Source organism: Astatotilapia calliptera, chromosome 23 (assembly GCF_964374335.1).
Source record: "Astatotilapia calliptera chromosome 23, fAstCal68.1, whole genome shotgun sequence".
Lineage (NCBI taxonomy): Eukaryota > Metazoa > Chordata > Actinopteri > Cichliformes > Cichlidae > Astatotilapia > Astatotilapia calliptera.
This window is the reverse complement of record NC_137443.1, coordinates 3,895,154-3,916,574: the sequence shown is the minus strand read 5'-3', so window position 1 is coordinate 3,916,574 and position 21,421 is coordinate 3,895,154. Positions and strand designations below refer to the sequence as shown.

General features: G+C 42.2%; 1 protein-coding gene across 2 annotated transcripts in view; it reads left to right on the top strand.

The window, feature by feature from the left end:
* The window catches only part of tle5 (TLE family member 5, transcriptional modulator), a 55,121-nt gene that overhangs the window by 12,780 nt on the left and 20,920 nt on the right, over nucleotides 1–21,421 (top strand). For both annotated transcript variants that reach the window (XM_026157999.2, XM_026157998.2), the window contains exons 2-3: nucleotides 12,911–12,999; nucleotides 19,863–19,926. In XM_026157999.2, the coding sequence (XP_026013784.1) occupies nucleotides 12,911–12,999; nucleotides 19,863–19,926 (153 nt within the window). The remainder of the gene's footprint in view (nucleotides 1–12,910; nucleotides 13,000–19,862; nucleotides 19,927–21,421) is intronic.

The following is a 21,421-nucleotide window of genomic DNA, read 5'->3' as shown; positions in this document are numbered from 1 at the left end:
AAGGACAGATTGAATATGTCTGTGAGCACTCCTGCAAGCTCCCCAGAACACGCTCTGAGAACACGCCCGGGGATGCCATCAGGGCCTGCAGCCTTGTGGACATTGATCCTGCTCAGCACCGCTCCTACATCGGTGGGGGAGAGAGTCATAGGTTGGTGGTCTGGCGTCATGTCTGCTTTGGTTGTTTGCTGCTGCTTCAGTTGAGCAGACGCTGTAGTGTTCGGTGATTCAGATTCTTCACCCACATCACGATTTATGCTCTGAGTCAGTTTCAGCCTCTTTTGGCTTTTATCAATATTGTTTCCACTGCAGTTTAGCCAAAGCTAAAGCATACTGTACATTAGTTAGTTTGAACTTTTAAAAAAGTTATTGACGTTTCCATGCAGTTGTTTTTTTTTTTTTTAAATGCGATAAAGGATTCATAAGTATGTCTGCAAAGAGGAATATTTTTTAAGTATATTATGTATAACAACAAACGCACAAGCACCTTGGAGTTTATGGCACCCCAGAGAAGCATATGGCTTGAACAAAGTACTGAATCAAGAGGACTGAAAACGTGTCACCGCTCTATAAATGATGCACTTCCCTGCTGGGCCAATCAGTTACAAAACTCTCACCTTGTGGTGATTTTATAAATAAATAAATAAAGAGAAATTAACATGATTATCCACCGATTCTGAGGAAAGAAATAAACAACTAATGGCGTATTTTTAAGTTACAAGCAAGGCTAAACCTTTATGAGAGAGCTCGTAAATGCTTGTTATGTGCTGTATGTGTTACAGTTACTGTCATTAAAAAATAAAATAATTGTAATTTTAAAATGAAAATATATTTCATAATAATTATTTTCATTTTAGCTCCTCCCCTAAACTTCTTTAGTGGCGAGGAGTCAATTATCCATCTCTTATCTGTCTATTTGTCCATCTATCTGACTCCAATTCACAAGATTCAGTATTCCTCCTTGAAACTTGAACACACTGATCACAAAATGATGATAAATGTCTTTATCCAAAATGTGCTCAAGGTCATATTTGTCTTTTTTTGATCACTTTTCCATTTTATAGGAGTACTGGTCAGATTTTGTGAGCCTATTTAGCTTCTCAGTGTCTTTTCTTACTGTCACTTAGTCCAATACAGGTAACCAATGAAAACAAAACTTTCCTTATGTATTTCACACATTGCAGTAACCTATGAATTGTGATGGATCACAAGCCAGATGAGGGACTGCGTCATTGACATTCTGGTTCTGTATGATTATAATACAGAAACTAAAGGATCCGCAGAAGCATGAGACTTGCCAGTTGAGTTGTCGGTGCATCACTTTGTCAGCTCGGGCTGCTTTGCTTTACACAAAGTACCACAGCAAATTTACCAGAAAGAATGTGACCATAAACAAAAACAGATGTCCTGTTGTTGGTTTCGCTCAAACCTGCGGGAGACACTGATGTGTGTGTTTCTGAGTGTGCATGCGTGTATTTCTGCTGCATTGCCTTCACGGACGAGGCCTGCATGTCAAGGTTACAAATTCACAAGTAATAGACGGCTTTGTTGACGTGGGATGTCCTTTTATTGTCTGTATACATTCTTCTCTTTTAGCATGTGTACAAATTGTGTGTGCGTGCGTGCGTTTCCACACAAAAAAATGTGGTAATGACTTTGTGCGTGTGTGTCTTTGCATGCATGTTCGCAAGTTCCTCTTAAAGTGCGTGTGTGGTTTTCTCGTGTGGGAGTTAATGTTGGGGGGATGTAGTGAGGAACTGCATCAGTATTCAGCAGTTGCTTCCTAGGAGGAGAGTGTGGGAGGTGGGAAGAAAGGAGGGTGGCGGTGGGTGGGGTAAACCTTCCCCAGAGCAGAACGGTGCGATGGGCTGGAACAAAGCGGCTCGACGGGAGGCGGCTTGATTGCCCCTGCCTGGCCACAGCCCGCAGATCTGCCAATGTGCAAAGGAGAATTAGCTGTTCTGTTTGTGTGCCTAACAGCGGTAAGGCCATGACTGAAACAATATGCTACCACATCCCCACCAACAGCCTTTTCATTCAAGAGCAGGGCAATGAGAACCTCCCTTGTTCAGTCTGTCCTGGTCCCATTACTATAAAAAACTAATTTGCATGCTGTTGGCGTAAACATGAAATCAAATAGAGCTCATCAGCATACACTTGAAATTACAATACTCTGATAGAAAACAATATGTGCCAAAGAACTTTGGAGTTCCCCCGGTGTTGCCCAAATGTCAGAGCTCCAGCTTTCTCCTTTCATTGTTAACTTGTTGCAAACTTATCTAATCTTCCCTTCTTCGTTCCTGTTTTTTTTCTCCTCCTTTGGCTGTTGTAAGTAATAACCTTGGTTTTTACAAGCAGGCATCAATCATCTACACAGCCGTACTGGGTGTAATCTTAAAGCCCCCCTTCTGCGAGTCTGGCTTTAATCTCAGCCATGGTTTCCAAACCCACAGTACTGTCGGCCTCACCACTTTCCCCACTTTTGACAAATTGCCCATTTCCCTTGGCTTTGCAATCTCTGCACTCTTTTCCTGTGGTGTGTGTGTGTGTTACACTATGCCTCCCCCACCTTATGTTAGGTCTTATTGTGTACAAGCCTGCGTGCGTGTGGGTATAGTGTACTATATTTTTGTACACAGGTGCATCTGTGTTTGCAGGGCAGTGTGCTATAACTGTCGTGTTTGTATGTGTTTGTACTGTGTACTTGGCTGGCCTTGCCAGGGGGGGTCAAGATAGTTCAGAATGGGGAGGGAAGGTAAGACATGCCAAGCCTATGTTTGCAAGGGCACTTCTCTCGAAGTGATAAAAGTAGAATAATCCCCTTTAAAGCGTCTTAACGAGGTCAAATCTGTTGGGCTGCAAGAGGGAGGTGTGTGTGTATGTGTGCTTGTGTGTTGTGGGGATAATGCTGCAGAAATGGGGGTAAGCCTCTGCTTGGTTTGTGAGAGATAATAATCAAAATCAAATTCCTGGCCGAAACAGGATTAGGCTCTCCCCGTGCTCTAAAGCCCCTGTCCAGAGCGGCTGAAGACACAATCCTATTCCTCAGCCTCTCCTCTCTGATACACATACACACACTTAGCCGCTAACATAGCGAGGCTTCCTTTTGGCCCAGACAGAGTTGGCTGGGGGTGAGCTTGGATGTGGGCCAGTTAGCCCTGTCCCTCTCTCAGATCACTGGGCTCATATGCTTTAGTCCAAACACTAATCCGGGATATTTAGATGGAATTGTTTGGTTGGAGCTATTCTTAGATGGAGGATGTGATCTTGTTTGCTGCTCGTGTATTAGCAAAAAGCTTAAGCCCTCAAAGGCTCTGTGAATCATGTCAGGATGGATTTTTGCTGAAACGTTTGCCCAAATAAACGCACACACCATGCGTTCGTTTCACCAGTACAAAGAGACGGGATGATGCTGAAAGTGGAATGACTGCAGTCGTGCTCAGACAAATGGGCGATGGATTGCATGTATATTTATAAATGCAGACAGACATTGTTTACAGCACATGTTGGAATCAGTCTGAGTCGATGAGTGAAACTCATCTGCGATGTGTGCCTTTGCCATAAGGTCAGGTGGCTGTCAGCCTGTTATATTCCTATGTAAAAGCAAGGTTTTTTGCAGTTAAATCGGCATACTGCAGCAACTTCATCACTAAAGGCGGAGGATTTTCTTACTTTCTGTTTCAGTTCTGTGCATTAGGGCTGGGCTATATCATACCGTTCACGGTAATACTGGTGTAATGTTGGGCAACAATAAGAAAATGAAATATCGCGATAGAATATGGGTAAAACGCGCATGCACAGTGCCTTTGTTTACATACGGACATGGCGGCGACGCAGAATGAGAAGGGCGAAAGTGGATCGTTAAATGAAACAGATGAACCAGAACTGGTTTGTAAAAATGCTGCAACTTCAGTGGTGTGGAACTGGTTTGGCTTTCGTCCGTCAGATACACAACAAAGCACTATTTTTGGTAGAGCATGCTAGTGGGCCGTCGTTATTACCGTGTTTTTTGGAAAATACGGCACACTTAAAATCAATCCTTTGATTTTTCTGAAAATCGACAGTGCCCCTTATAATCCCGTGTGCCTTATGTATGAACTCTGGTTGTGTTTACTGACCTCGAAACGATTTTATGTACACGGCGCTCGAAAATCTGTCAAATGTTTCAGTACGATTTTGCTACGAACCCGCACCGCTTGATGGATTGTTGGAGCATTACGGCTATCGTAGTCAGGCGCCTCACTGTGCTTCAACATAATATTACCGTATTGTATGTGTATAAGCTCTTTTTAAGTTTTGTGGATATTATACATGGTTATGCTGAGGATATGTCGGCCAGTTTCCACTGGAAACGCCTTTTGGTTAAACTGTCAGCGAGAAATTTGCATTTGCACTGTTAATTTTTTTTATATAACTTTAATGCATATAAAACAGCTGCTTGTTTAAGTGAAAATACATTGATGATTTTCTTTGCACTAATAAAGTTGTGGAGTTGTAAAGTATTTTGTCTAGTGTCAGTTATATCATCAGTTATATCGTTATCGCAAATTTTCAAATGTATATCGTGATAAATATTTTTGGTCATATCGCCCTGCTCTACCGTGCATTACTGGCTGGACTCCGAATGCAAGTAGTTAATGTGAATTTCTCTGTTGAAAGCCACAGGTTTGCAGATTTTTTTAAAAATCACAAACAGATTGCACTTAACTGCCAACTTCTCCCCATTAAATCATAGACTGACTCCATCTTTGAAACGGCTATTTCAAAGACGGTGCGTTTGCAAATTATTTTTTCACACCGTTGCAATACTTTTGTTGTTCTGCGGTCTCCGACTGCTGCTTTCTCTGGTGTGACTGTAGCATTATAAAGCAGCTGTACACACAGGTTTGACATGCTATCTAAATTGAGTTACATTTCAGTGAATACTAGTGCATAAAAACTGCTTGTATAAAATCATCAAATTTAATAAAAGCTGCCAGAAAGTTTACAGACTTTGACTCCACACACTCTTCCAGCTGGAAGTTATACTTATGTCACCGTCTTTGCTCTTGAGGAGATCTCCCATTGATTTTAAATCATGACAGCGCACAGAATGGATGCACCAACACCGCATTTCTACTGCAGTCAGTGAACGTGGCTGTAGCAGGTGTGAGAGTAGTACACAGGTGGTGCATATCAGTTTTATAGTCATGAAGTGTTTGTATTTTAAAAAAAGCACTGAGTTTTATTGTTGTATTTCCTGTGTATTATCTATTTGTCTTTACTTATTCCTGTTGCATAAAGTCAGTAAAATACATGGCAGGTATATGTGCTGGTTTCAGAATCATACAGAGCCTACAGATTCAGATTCATGACGAGTATTTGGTGTACATTATCACTGGATTTTTAGGGTGCTTCTCACTTTTATGGTTGAAAATCTGCATTATTATTATTGAGTCCTTGGTATTAAGATATGTCTAAATGTAAGCACTTGTACTTGGTGTGAAAGTAAGTTGAACTGGGGCATCGCCCACATGCATACTGCCAGCAGTAAATTACCCATAAAATGTATAATCTCATTCAGACTCAGCTAAAAAAAGAATACTCTTTATTTTTTGCTTTCAGCAGAAAAAAAAAATCAGATGGAAACACTTGTTCTTTTCAGTCACGTAGAAAAAAACGTCACGCCTGAAGAATAATAATATGCCTATACTCCACACTCAGATGGGCAGTGGGAATCTGTGATGGACAGAAAAGCCGGATGGCTCAAATGGCATCCTTGAGACTGTTGCTATGGAGCAAACACATCCTGGCATTGAAAAATAGGCCAACTGTTCGTCAGTGTGGATCTTCTGCATTCATTTAAAAGTGGGAGTGAGATAACATCCAGTCATTAGTGAGTGATTACAATGCCAAGGTTTCATCCCTGCCCCCAGCACACACATACATGCACGCACACACGCACACGCACACACACACACACACACACACACACACACACACACACACACACACACACACACACACACACAGAAACACACTCCGGCTGAGATGTAAACAGTTAGGCAGTGCTCCAGGAAATACAATCCCCACACTGCTGCTACCCTCAGGCAGGATTTATACTGAGGAGGATGTTTTCCAATGTATCCTGCTGTTATTGTGTGTGTGTGTGTGTGTGTGTGTGTGTGTGTGTGTGTGTGTGTGTGTGTGTGTGGATACATGCTGCTGTCTCGGCTCTGTTGGTGTGTCTAAATGCTCCACTGTATTCTTGTATTGTTGGTGTGTCTAATCACTGTAGTGTGATCTATGTGTGTGTGCGTAAAGCTGAGTGCCCTCTGTAATCTCCATCCTTTGCCATCGCTTTTGTCGACTGATCCGTGGAGCAGAAACGGCCTTTGCCTGATTCTTATTTAAAATAGACATTATGGTTCACAGTAGACTTCACATGGATTGGACCAGATGATGAGGCCAGGAAGGGTGGGTGCGTGGGGAGGGGCGGGGGTGGGCGATGAGTGTGCTTAGGGTTGGTGGGTGGGGGATGGAGGTGGGGCAGCAATTTCCTGAAACGATGAATCCCATTTATTCGCTGAAGACTGTCTCAATTGCCTCACCAGCGCACAAAGCTTTTTAATGCTTTAATTACGTCTCAAAGGAGCAGGGCAGAATCAAATTAGAGATTGTCCTACATTTAGGTGCTGTGCGCACGTGTGTGTGTGTGTGTGTGTATTATGCAAATTTGTGTGTGTGTGGGCTGTTTTATCCTTGTGTATGATTCATGGCAGTGAATATTTGTTCCTCTGGCAGCCAAGCACCATATATAGAGGCTTATCACACCCCACACACAGATGTGCACACACACATCCTCTCAACCGTTTACGCTGTCTAGGCTATCACTCTGCAACACAAACAAAATGATACACACGCACGCGCACACACACACATGCATTAGCCCAGCTCTCTCTTGGACAAACACATCCACTTCACGCAGCATGCAAGCACCTTTTTTTTTGTCACCGCAGATGGCATGTGTCACAATATTACGGCAGTATTTCATTAACATTATGGGCATCCATCTGTTGTGTGCTCTCAGGTCCCCATAGAGCACCTTGTTTTAGTCACTGACAGAGAAAGAGATAATAAACATGGTTAACAATGTATGTTTCATGGCGCTCGGATAGCCCTACATACTCTGGTTGTAGAGTGGTAAAAATCTCTCACTAGCACTGTGAGAACTGTGCTCATAGCTCTTGTACTTTGCTGGATGTCTTATCAGAAAAAGGGTTTGATTTTGCTGTAGAGTTTTAAAATATATTTAAAACTGTGAAGCATTTTTTTTCTTTTAAAGCTATATTGGCTTATGCAGCCACTTGTTGACAGCTGCCAACCACTCAGTCTATCGACCTTCCTACATACGACACAGTTTGCATTTCACCATCACCATGTCCTTTTATGCAATACAAATAAAAGTAAAGTCTATATCTCCCCGCCTTAAAGGCTTTAGATCACGCCACCTTTTTCCTCCTGCAGGCACATGAACTGAAATAAGCTGATTGACGTTTTTTTTTTTTACATTTCTGGAGAAACTGAAGAGACTTTGCAATGCATTTAACTAATTAGTAACTAAATTTACTAATAATTGTAACTGAAAATTAATTACTGAATTTAGTACAGTAATGCATTACTGAAAAAGGTAATGTGATTACAATATTTACACCCAGCGCTGCAAGTAATATAGTCAAATCTCTTTCCCTTAGGGTCATATGATGCACTGGGGTAAATGACAGTGTTGCCATTGCTGCACAAATAAATGAAATAAAATGAAAAATATCAAGCTGAAAGTAGAGAGTGTAGAATAATTACTCAAGAAGCAGAGTTATCAATCAGATGTGAAAATGTCATCAGCGATTTGGAGTCAAAGTAGATAAGTTAGTAAGCGTCAGGTTCGTGCAGGCTGCAGATGTTGTCATTCAGGCTGTGGCTGCTGTAAATGTGGAGGAGCAATATTTGTCAGACACTGTTTGTCATTTTTGGTGAAACTGAGCCACTTGTCCTCAGCGACTTCAGTGTGCTGTGTGTGATGTACTAAACTAAAAATGACTTTTTTAATGTGACATTTTCATTATCTTGCCTGATACGTCACGCAGATCTATCATCGCTGTTTCTTTATCCAGTTTAGTTTATTAATTGACATGTTATAACTATGGCAGCCAAAAGCTGATTTTTTTTATTTTTTATTTCATGCTGGTAGGCTGTTATAGAATGTGAATCTTTTGCTGTTGCATCCAACATTTCTCACCTGTTTCACAAGATAGTGATGGGAAGGTGAGACAGAAAAGCTGTTATTGCCATAAAAGCCCTAATCTGGCCCTTGTGAGTCTTGGTGTTTGGTTTTATGGTGTGTTTGTTAGGCTATGTCCACATTAGCCCGGATAGATTTGAAGTCGTTTTCACAGAGGCGTACATCCACATTGAAACGACCGAAAACGCTTACGTTCCAGTCCTGCGCATGCGCGAAAGCGAGTGAGAATTAAAGGATTTGAAGAAAAGCTATCTGGAGCATGTACAAACTGATATTAATCTTTTTTTTTTTTTTTAGGGCTGTCAAAATTGAGAGCAATCATAACAACTGCTTTATAATGCACTCAACTAGCTTTGTTTAATTGGTCACATGACTAAAATGCGGCATTGTTTTAGAAAGTCTGTGTTTTCGAGCGTCCACACTGCGACGGGGCAGCTCCATTTTGAAATGAATGCGTTTTTGAGAGCGTTTCCAAAACGCTGCATTTTTTTCCTTGAGGAAAACGTCGTCTCAGTGTGAACGGGAGGCCAAAACGGAGAGAAAACGACGCGTTTTCGTTTGAAAACGCCTTAGTGTGGACGTAGCCTTAGAAAGTTCTTGCTCCTTTTCTTGCTTTTTCTGTTTCTTATTTTTCCTCCTTCTGCCTCCACTTCTTTTCTCTTCTTCAGCTACCTGGGGCAGCTGACTCTTTGGCATGTTAAACGCTTGCATATTACAGTTCACATTGAGGAAATCGGATCTTGAGCAACAGCTCTGCCCTCTGGCGCAGGGGGCAACCTGTACATAGACACACAAGCATGGACACACAGTGCAGTGTGAGCTTCACGGCTGCCTCTAGCCAAGTGCCTTGTGTTGACACAGGCTCTGTGTGGCACAGGCCCATATAGCTGAGCTGTTGTTTGCTGAGCTTGGTCCATGCCGTACTGGCTAGAGAGATAATGGAAAAGGTTATTCTTCTTTACAGTCGAAGCCTCTGTCTCCAAGCAGCAGACTGGTTTGTTTGGGATTGGGGTTTTTTTTGTGTCTGTAGGCAGAATTATAATGTCAGGGCTTCTCGTACCATTTGGATGTGTAATGGCCGAGGTCACTGTCAGAGTTTTACAGGACTGCACGTTTTATGTTTTTCTAAATAAAAGTCTTAAGTGCCTGTGCCTCTTCCGACCTTAGCGCTTCTGAATTTCCAAATGTTTTGCGGCCATAGTACGAAACGCATTTCATGCATGTACAGGATACCAAATGTTGTTACCCTGAAAGAATGCCTTCCCTACTTAAAACCATGGTAGAGTACTCGCTACCGAGCCATTAACAAAAAAAGAGAAACAAAAAAACTTTATCCTGTGAATCAAATAGATCTGCTCTTACAACCTGAAGCTATCTTGTTGCTTCGTATAGTCTCAGTCTATTGTTCTATGAATGCAGAGGAGGCTATTTGCAGTTAAAAATGAGACTGAGCGGCATGTCGTGGTGAGCGGGGTACAAAGCGACAGGTCATTCCTAACAATGTCGGGCTAGCTTCCTGTAAGTGCGGCAATCAGAATTCTGATGGTTTTTTGTAACTGCTCGATCGCAGTGTGGAAAATGTCTCTTTTTTTCTTTTTTTTTCCTCCCCCCCCCACATGACCCATTATGCAGCCTGCTGAGAAATAATGAGATTTTGTCCCTATTTGGGTTTGATGCTCTCTGTGCTCCAACACACAACCAGTGCATCCACTGCTGCCCGGGGAATGTAGTGTGGAGAGAATTACAATAAGGGCTAATGGCAACATCCAGGCTAGGCAAAAGATGTTGTTTGCTAAAAATCCCAATGTGTCTTTGACATGACATGGTTGTCATTTGAATCACAGTATATCTAAAACGCTCTGTTTTTTGTTTTTTGTTTTTTCTGTGTGGCAGGTTAATTGTGAATGCACAGGCCACTCTGGGCATTAAAACATGGCTTTGAGTTAAACCACTTTAAAGTAACACAAACTTTTAAATAGGTAGCCTTACTGTCTTTTATCTGTTTCACTGTTAAAAGACGATTATCAACCCATGTAACCTTTGCCTCCCAAGAAATGAACTTTTAAGATTCTTTTTAAAGGCATCAGTGGCGGCAAAATATCTCAGAGATGAGCTGACACTGCTTATGCTGAAGGCTGCTGCAGGAGCTTGGGTTTGAATCTGCCTCAGACCATTTCCTGTGTGTCATTCCCCCCTCCCTGCTTTCCTGTCTGCTTTCGGTGCTTTCCTATCAATAAAGGCAGAATGCCAGAAATGAATCTTAAAAAAGACAACAGTGAAACACAAATAATGGTCCTCGTCACCATAACCAAATCTGTTATTTTTTTGTATTAATGTGGTGAAAAAACAACCTTGTCAGGTGATTCTCCAAATTAGCTCCAAACAGACAGTGTCATTGTGTTATTTTATGTATGCTAATTTAACATGACTTTGGCTACAACATAAAAAAACAGCGACTGAAGCAAATTCAAATGAAGTCATCTGAAGGGAAACCCTGAGTAGTGGAATTTAATGTGATTTTTACCTTGAAACATACCACCCATCTTAAACTTTTTGGAAACCAAGGAAGCACCCACAAGACAGCGCTTCCAGCCAGAATCCTCAGGAATGACTTGAGGAGAGTTAAAGGCACAGATCCCAACATCACTGAGCATCCAAAGTACACGTCGGAGCAAGCCTGCCCCATGGAAACCCTGCCCACAGCACTCAAAGTATCCGCTTCCAATATCCTCTTTCCAAGACAGCACAGGGGAAATTCTCAGAAATCCTGTGTCTGTGCCCTACTATGTCATACCTGTTTTGTTAGCATATGGGTAAGTTACAACATAGTCTCTGTAGTTATTCATAACAGTACTTGCTGTCTTGGCTGAAACACCTTTTAGTGAAGGTTACGAATGATCTTCTTACTGCCTCTGACAGCGGACTCGTCTATGTGCTTGTCCTGCTAGATCTCAGTGCAGCTTTCAGTACTGTTGATCATCACATTTTATTACAGCGATTAGAGCACGCTGTAGTTATTAAAAGTACTGTGCTACAGTGGTTTATATCATGTCTATCTAACAGACTCCAATTTGTTCATGTAAATGGAGAGTCCTCTTCACACACTACGGTTAATTATGGAGTTCCACAGGGTTCCATGTTAGGACAAATTCTGTTTACATTATACATGCTTCCCTTAGGCAGTATCATCAGAAGGCATAGCATACATTTTCACTGCTATGCTGATGACACCCAGCTTTATCCATGAAGCCCGATAACACACCAAGTAGTTAAACGGCAAGAATGTCTTAAAGACATAAAGACCTGGATGACCTCAAATTTTCTGATTCTAACTTCAGATAAAACTGAGGTTATTGTACAGAGCCTTCACCTCTCAGGCCCCTCTTCTGTGGAACCAGCTTTCGGTTTGGATTCTGGAGACAGGCACCCACTCTACTTTCAAGAGTAGGAACCAGCAGCAATAGATCTAGGGTCCTGGGGCAGTCCAGTGAGTGTCCAGCATGGAGTGTTTCTTCTTCAGTAACCTTTTTCACTCGCAATGTGTTTATACACCGCTCTGCATTTAATTATTATTTGCTATTATTATCTCTGGCACTCTTCCATAGCATATCTTTGTCCTGTCTTCATTCACTCACCCCGAACCGGTCATGGAAGATGGCTGCCACTCCTTTAGCCTGGTTCTGCTGGAGGTTTCTTCCTGTTAAAAGGGAGTTTTTCCTTTCCCATGTCGCCAAACTGTTTGCTCATAGGGGTTCATATGATTTCTGGAGTTTTCTCTTTTGTCTTATTGTAGGGTCTTTACCTTACAATATAAAGTGCCTTGAAGCAGCTGTTGTTGGGATTTACAAATACTGCAAGTACTGTTACAGTGTGGCAGAGAGACACATAACGTCAGCATTGGAATTTAAATTCCCCATAAAGATACTTTTATAAAGTATCTTCATAAAAGTATCATTAGTTATACAAGAAGCAGGCCTAAATGTTTACTCACTGTCACTCAAAGTGAATGCTGGAATAACAAAAAGGAATGTTAAGATAATCATTACCCACTTTGTATTACCATTGTACCTCATGCATCATCAATCAATAGGATGTTATGGCTCACAGCATGGCTGTTTTTCATCACGGCCCTGGCTAATAACTCATAAGGTTGCTTCAGCACTGTAAAGAAGCAGTGTGTGCCAAACCAAGGACAGACTGAGTCTGGGTTATGTCTATTGAAGGTTAAGTAGGGGTGTGTTTTAATCTATTTATGGCTAATTATATCTCTGTGTGGGTCAGGTTTGTGTGCGGGTGTGTAAGAGAACAGTTCGTTTGCAGGGGTTTAAAAAGCTGGCAGGAACGTTAAGTTTAGATGTTTCTGTTTTTGAGCATGCACACAGTTTCGGGGGTTTTCATTTGGCCCGTCGCACTTGGAAACATGCTTGGCAACCAATTTCTTCGTAATGCTTTGCTCGTTGGACTGTGGCAAATTGAAAACTGTTTGATTTCATGTTCGTGTTTTTAATTATTTCTCCACGTTGGTCTCTTGCTTCTCTTGCCTTCACTCACCTATCCTGCTTTTTTTGTTTCCTCTTTCAACATGGTTCTCAGTAGCTCTTCTCTAACGTTTTTCTCTCTATGTTTTTGCAGGCCTCATCGCAGCAGCTGAAATTCACGACCTCTGATTCCTGTGACAGGATCAAGGATGAGTTCCAGTTTCTTCAAGCACAATACCACAGGTGAAAACACTGCTGCATGCAAACAAAATTGAAAAGCTGTACATATGACAGCCTGTTAAGTGCAGCTCTTTTTAATAAGGAATATATCCCCAGGCTGTACATGTGTATTTTCAGGATTTCTGTTTATTGAACATACTGTGTTTGTGTACCAGTAGCCGGTATGTTAAACATAAACTGAGCTGTGTTGTGGCAACAAAAACCTACCATTTCTTGGTCAGAATGGCTTTTAATGCGGATGTATGTCCTTTTTTCTTTTTTTAAACACTTTGTTTTACATCAATAATCACTAACAGTAACACTTGGAAACTGCCTGACTCTACAGCTAGCTAAAACTCAGGGACAGCGAAGTAGTTTATATTTGTGAGCATATTCAGACAACATTTACTGTCTTAATATTAAATAAATTCAGATAATAATAGTGATAATTAATTTTATAGGAATTGTAAAGAAGTAGCAAACAGAGGGTTTGCTGATGGTTCACGTCCTCTTAATTAAATTTAATCGAATACAAAGAAGAGAGTCTTGAGTTCAATTCCACCATCAGGCCGGGGTCTTTCTGTGTGGAGTTTGCATGTTCTCCCCGTGTTTGCGTGGGTTCTCTCCGGGTACTCCGGCTTCCTCCCACCATCCAAAGACATGCAGCTTGTGGGGATAGGTTAATTGGATAATCCAAATTGCCACTAGGTGTGAATGTGCGAGTGAATGTGAGCGCGAATGGTTGTCTGTCCCTGTGTGTGTTGGCCCTGCGACAGACTGGCGACCTGTCCAGGGTGTACCCCGCCTCTCGCCCCATGACAGCTGGGATAGGCTCCAGCGCCCCCCGCGACCCTGAAAAGGATAAGCGGAAGCGAATGGATGGATGGATGAATACAAAGAATTAACAAAATATGATAACAGTGCCAGGGTTAAGTCTGTATTTTCACTTTAAAAAAAACAACAAATGGTATCATTGTTTGCAGGATACCTTCAAGAATTTAAATAAAAATCATTAGACTTTTAAGATGAATGTTTGCAGCCAAGCACAGTGTGAACTCGAAGAGAACTGTTCTGTGGTAAGAAAAAAATGGAGATGTGTGCCTTTGTTTCAGTAGTATCTCAGCTCTATTGCCATACTGCACACTAAGGAAGCCTTTATTGACTCATACCTAAATCAATCTCGTTTACCCTCGGCTATTGATCTTCCTTTACTGCTTAAATACCGCTACAGCTCCAGAAGTCTGAGGTGCTTCCAAATTCCGACCTTCACTGATCTGTTTGATAGCTGTTGTAAAGAGGAGGGATGCCACGGGGTCTGCATCAAGAAATCCACTCTTTGTGCGAGTGGAGTCTTTGAAGCCTGTCTTCCTTCCTGAGGAGGTTGGTTTGTTCCTCTGTACCTGTACTCCCAGAACCTTCCAGAGGCTTGCCTCAGCCGGTTACAGACACAGGCAAAGGCAGATGAAAGAGTAACACATTGTGTGTAAAATCCTTGCTCTGGTCTGATCGCTTTTGTTTGTAGGGGATTCTAAAGCTGCAGTAATGCCCTGTGCGTCTTTTTCCTCGACTTTGGTTTTTGTAATTCCCACAACAGTGAGCAGCACCATTTAACCCCCTTCAGAGAGTCACGGCGCAGTTGAAAGAATGCCTTTTTTGTCTGAGCATACAGAACATGCATACAGTTCCTATTGACTCAGGAGGGGAGCTAGGATTGGGTGGGGGGGCTTGGGAGCCATAGACGAGGCTTTGTAGTATTCTGCTGAGCTGCGTGTGTCTGTTGCTGAAGACTTTAAAAGGCAAATGTACCGCAGGCGTTCCCCCGGGTATAGTACCGAGCATTGTAGCTGTCGCTGTCTTCTTCTTCCCACCCGACAGCCCACCCTCCTTCCCCCGTCTCTTCTCCCCTCCCCTCGTTCACATGCATAAATAGATCAGGGAATACATAAATCAAAATAAAGATGACAGCAGGAGCGATTTAGAGGCGGAAGAATCGGCAATAAAACTCCATCAAAGTGTCGTTTGAGAACAGTGGCGCAGGCCCGGGGGCTGCTGAGCACCAATCAGAGGAGGCACGGAGCCAATCCCAGGTAGGCTGGCAGCGGGGACGCCTGTTGTCATGACAACCCACCATACAGCCTACGCATGTACACAGGGATGGCGCTAAGGGTTTTATGTAAGTGGGAAGGGGAACATTTTGGGCGAGTGGAGGCTGCTCGTACGAAAACAGGATTAAGGATTAAAATCACCAGCCCAAAGAAAAAAACCCTTCACACATGTCAGTGTTATCAGGTTGGACATCTGTTGCTTACCAAGGTGTGAGCAGTCATAACCAGATATCCTTAGCTTGGAGCAGCCAACAAGTGCACATCTTTATTTTGCTTGGTTGCATTTTGGCTGCAACTGTTCTCAATTTCTTCGTATCGATAAAAAGAGTTGGATGGTTGATACGATAAATGTTGAGTGTTATTGCTGCAGAGTGGATTTTCTTTTAAAGCGGGTCACTGTTTACTTGTTTTATACACGTGTGGATTCTTGAGAAACATTGTCATGCACGAAGATGACATCCTTGTTTTCAGCAGCAAGAACCAATCATTACATGAGTTTAAATATTATGGCAAATAAATAATAAAAATAAAGGGCATTAAAAATGTTACTGATATGAAGACCTCAAAGCTGATACTGGGAGGCTGGTTGGATTTTTTTTTAAAAAAAGGAAACCTCAGGCATGACAAATGTCAAACTAAAGGTAATAAATGGAAGAACGAAGAAGTAGCCAAAAGGAGAAGCTAAAACTTCAGAACAACACAGAGACGTGGAGAAAGACAGAGGCAGTAACCCAGACAGGAAAACAGCCAAGCAACTCAGATGAACTGACAAGTAAAGGAGGAAGAGACCATCTATAAATACACAGAGAAGACTAATTGGGAAAGAAGACTCAGGTGAATCTAATGAGGGCAGAGCAGACGAGGGGAAAATGCTAACACAGTAAGGCAAACCAGCACACAAGACACACAAGGTGACTTATTAACAAAAAAGCAGGAAGTAACAGGGTTACAGAGTTGTTAACAGAGTTCAGAGTGACAGAAAATACACATATAAAAGGAAGGGAGACAGAAAAGGAAACACAGGAGACAGAGCGGGGGGAAAAAGGTAAACTGTTTGGCTGTTAGCGTTTACATTAGGAACAGCTGCTGTGAGAGCACCGTGAGAGCTGAGATAAGACAGAAGAGGATGTTTCTATCTACTTACAAACACAGATATCCCATCATCAGTTACAATTGTGCGAAAAAAACTAAATAAAAATTTTCATTCCAGAAGGTAAACTTTAATATTTTTTTTTTAACGTTTTAGTTTTGATGATTATGTTCTTATAGCTCATGAAAATGAGAAATCCAGTTGAATAATGTTCAATTTCACTTATACACTCAGTACTTGGGGGTCCTTTACTGCAAATTATTGCATTAATGCGGCTTGGCGTGGAGGTGGTCAGCTTGTGGCACTGCCAAACTTTTATAGAAGCTTTGATAGTAGCCTTCATCTCATCTGTATTCTTGGATCAATTGTTTCTAGTTTTCCTCTTGACAATGGATTTTCAATGTGCTTCAGGTCAGCGGACATGGCTAGCCAATCACAAACCTCTGCAAAATAATGTTTGCTGACCATTAATAATATGTTCAGCAAATGTTTTGGCATGGATGCAGTTGCTAAGGTCTGCTGAAAAAGAAAAGCAGCATCTTCATAACGTTTGCCAACACATGGAAGGATAAAGTGCTTTGAAATCTCCTAGTAGATGGCTGTATTGACTTTGGATTTGATAAAACACAGTGAGCCAATCACCAGCAGATGACATGGCATCTTAAATTTTCACAGACTGTGGAAACATCACACTGGACATCAAAATCCAACCTTACTTTCTGTGCCTCTGCACTCTTTTTCTATTCCTTATGACCTTGATTTCCAATGAAATGATACATTGGATCTGTCCAGTTCCTTTTCTCCTTAGCCCAGATAAGAACTTGCAACATTGCATCTGGTTCAGGAGTGGCTTGATATTAGAAATGTACTAGTTGAAGTTCCTTTCCTGAACATTTCTGTGGGTGGTGGCTGATGATGCAATGACACCCGCCTCAGGTACTCCTTGTGAAACTCTTACAAGTTCTTGAATCAACTTTCCTTCACAGTCCACTCAAGGTTGCAGCCGTCCTTGTTTCTTTTTCTGCTTTGCTTTTCCTTTCTAGTCAGCTCTCCATTAACATGCTTAAATCCACTTTTCAGTAATGACCTTCTGTGGCTGTGGGATTCACGATTGTCATCTGGATAAGAGTCAAGTCAGCAGTTTTTTTCCGCAATTGTGGTTGTGTTTAATGAACTAGACTGAAGGGGCCTCTTCCAGTGCTGCTTTTATCTGAACAATGTGTTTGTTTTTGTTCACCCTGGCCTTTTGTAAATTGTACCTACTGGTAGGATGTTTTTTTGGTGCACGTTTTTTCTTCTGTCTGCCAATGGTGGATGGATCAGCATTGGTCTTATTCGCCTTTCCTTAACACCTCTGTCTTCTGCTGCCTGAGGCACTCTCACTGCTTAGCAGCAATCCTTGCAGTTCACTCTAGGAGGGCATCTTACTATTCATGACTGCTCCACACGTCCTGGATAGTGGTATAGACATGAATCTTTGTTCCCTCTTCTGGGTTTTTTTTCTGGAAGATCCTTGGAGTCTTGGACTTTGGGTGAATTCCATAGAATTGAGAAAGCTTCTCAGCACCTGTTTCATCCACTGAGTTTGTGGCTTTCCTTGCCTTGTCATCAAGCCTTATTTGTTTAGTCTTTTTACAATTGTGCAGTCATGAAATTCAATCTGAGGACTCTGGAGACTGAGATGTAGCTCTTGGTTGATGAGTTAATAAATTTATTTTGATTAGCAGCACCTGGCTGCTACTTAACCTCCTACTTCCTATAGAAGCAGTAAGGAGTTCACAGCCCTGCATAGTACTGTGAAAACTTGCTTTTTCTATTGCCAAAAGCATTCACTTTTCTGCTTTCACGCATATGAACTTCAGTGACATCCCGTTTTTTAATCCATAGGATTTAATATGATGTCAGCCCACCCTTTGGAACTATAACAGCTTCTGCTCTTCTGGGAAGGCTTTCCACAAGGTTTAGAATTGCGTTTATGGGAATTTCTTTTCTTTTTTTTAACCATTCTTCCAGTAACGCATTTATGAGGTCAGACACTAATGTTGGGCGAGAAGGCCTGGCTCACAGTCTCTGCTCTAAATCATCCAAATCAGGTTTCGTACTCTGTGAAGATCAGTCAAGTTCTTCCAAGCCAAACTCGCTCAACCATGTCTTCATGGATCTTGCCTTGTGCGCTCGTCTGCAGCCACGTTGGAACAATAAAGGGGCATCCCCAAACTGTTCCCACGAAGTTGGAAGCATGAAATTGTCCAAAATGTCTTGGGATGCTGAAGCATTAAGAGTTCCTTTTATTAATTAAGGGGTTGAGCCCACCTCCTGAAATACAACCCCTTCCATAATTCCCTCAGCTGCTGTGGAAATCCGTTCCATGAAACTCCCTGCGAACTGTTCTTGAGCTAATCTGAAGGCCGCGTAAAGTTTAGAGGTCTGTAGCGATTGACTCTCCAGAAAGTTGGCGTGCACTGTGCACTGTGCTGTGCCCAACATCTGCTGACCCCGCTCTGTAACTTTACATGGACCTTCCACTTCATGTCTGAGTTGCTGTCATTCCCAGTCGCATTCACTTTGTTATAATACCTCTAACGGCTGACTGTAGAATATTTAGTACCATGGAAATTTCTTGACTGGATTTGTGGTGGCATCCTATCACAAACCAGTCTTGAATACTTTTTCATTATATTGTGGTTTTTGTATTTAAAGTCAGGGCAAGGGTGGAGGCTCTAGCTGCAGTCTACACTGCAGTAGCTACAGTAAGTATAGAAAAAGCAGCACAATTCTGTGTGTATGAGTAAGCTTACATTATTGCCTGTGTGTAACACGGTGTTCAGTCTGCCAGTTAAGACTAACAGCGGCAAAGACTGAGCCATCGCTCGCTATAATCGAGCTGTCATTCCTGCAGACAGCTGCGAAGAACAACCCTGCATAAATATACACACACCATCAAACAGGTTACAGACTTATCCTAAATCTGAACCTATCTAGCATGTGTGTCTGCATATTTTGATGAGTCTTACCCACGCTTCACATCGGATGATTCCGCCTGTGACTGACACGCTATAAAAGGCTGCTTCAATCAAAATCACAGAGGGGCTCTTTTTTTTCCACCTCTGTCGTTTTTATTTGACAATCAGGCTGACTTGTTGATGCATCCTCCTTTGTCCTGTCGCCTCGCGTGACATCAACGCTGACATGATTACAGCTAATGGCTGTCGCAGGGAAAGGGTCGCAGAGAACGCGTCAACACTATATTTAGACTTTTTGCTTCGCTGCCTCTTCTTTGATTTAGTGAGCAGACATTTTGGCTCGGCTCGTCTCTGGAGTTCAGAGGGAGTTTGACCTCCTCCTGTCAATCGACACATGTCAGGTGTGGCGAACACGCTGCCACTGACCTAATAAAGGCGAGGATGATGATGATGATGGTGCTAATGATGATGATGCAGTTGGCAGCGATGATATAGATGAAAATGGTGGCGGGGGATGATGAGAACGGAGGTGGTGCTGCTGCTGCTGCTGATGATGATGGTGGCGGTTGAAGCAATGATGAAAGTGATGACAGTGCTGCCGGTGAAAGTGGAGGTAATGATGATGAAGGGGGGTAGAAGTCACCTGGTGTCAGCACTTTTAGAAGGAAGACTGTCGAGCTGAATAACAAGGTCTGACTCTGTCCTCCTCTCCCCTCCCTCTCTCTCCAGTTTGAAGCTCGAGTGTGACAAGTTGGCCAGTGAGAAGTCAGAGATGCAGCGCCATTATATCATGGTGAGTTAAGCTGTGTGTGCTGCGCATCAGAGCTGATGGTTGACACAAAATGCCATCTTTTCACTGTTTTTAACTAATGTAGATTTTTGTTGTTGTGCAACTTCTTTGTATTTTCACTCTACCTCCTCCATACCCTTCATCATCTTCCCTTTTGCACAGCAAGTCATTTTCATAGATTTTCTTAAAATTGCTTGCAAATGATTTCAGTTAGCAAAGAAGTGACGCCGTCGTTGTGCTTCTCTTGAAAAATGTTTCCTTTGTTTGGGAATCTGACAGTTACATTATTAATTTTCCAAACTCATCTAAACAGTCTAACAACTCCCTTAATTAGATTCTTCTTCGAAGAAAACGGACGGCATCAGTTGTTTCAGCAAATGCCCTGAAAAAGCATGCCTTAATGATCAAGCGACATGTCCCTTTAGTGTTTGCTGGAACAAAGGCTGTTGTCTGTCAGCGAACAAAGAAGGAAGTTGGGTGATGTTATTACAGAGCCGCGAAGCCTGCAGCAGGAGGAGATTGGACTAAGTGAGCAAACAAAACTTTTGCCGTGCTAATGGATCGTAAAATGTAATTTTTTCCAGCCGTGATTTGCACAATTTTGGCACAGACAGATAACGCCATCCTTCAAATTAGGATATCATATCTGGAAAAAACATTTTCTTTTAGTTCAGTTTGAAGGACATGTTGGTGAAACCCTAAAGTGCGCAGTGCAATCAAATCCAGTTGCTGACTGGTGTTGATTGTAGCCCCGTTAGACTTGAAATCTCAACACGTAACATGATTGAAATGATGGTATCATGTTCCCTAAAAACAAAACCTGAACTGAAATAAACCAGAATTTTTCATGCTTTGTTCCCTTTTGCTTCTGTAGTTAATGTATGTGTTACTCGCCTTCCCCAGCCCCCTTCATTTCCTCTTTTTTCCCCCCCATCTCTCTGTCTCTGTCCACACATTCACATCCACACACAAACATGCACACACAGATGTGGTTGCCTGCTCTCTGCTCCACCTCGGGGCTAATCTCATTGTTGCTGGCCGTAGCTGTGTAGCCGTCTGATGTTTTGCCTCTAATTGATCCTCTGACTGGCTTTAATCTCATCTCATCTGCGCTGCCGCACTGCTCTCTCCACCATCAGCAGGGCAGCAGACACATACAAACACACAATTCCTCTGTGTATCTTTCAGGCAGACATGTGTACACACAGTTTCTCACACACACACACACACACACACACACACACACACACACACACACACACACACACACTCGGGCATTGTCGTCCTTGTGCACATAAGCACACACCCACTGAAACAAGAGCACAGTCGTGTAAAACAGATTTAATGAAAAACCGATGCCACGAATTTCAGAAATAAATGGAAACTCTTACTAAAGTGTGTTGCAGAATCCATCAAATTCTGATTTGTGTGTTTTTTCTTTGTGTAATTGCAGTGATTTATCCAGATTATAGGTAATAGTTGATTTAAGCATTTAAAT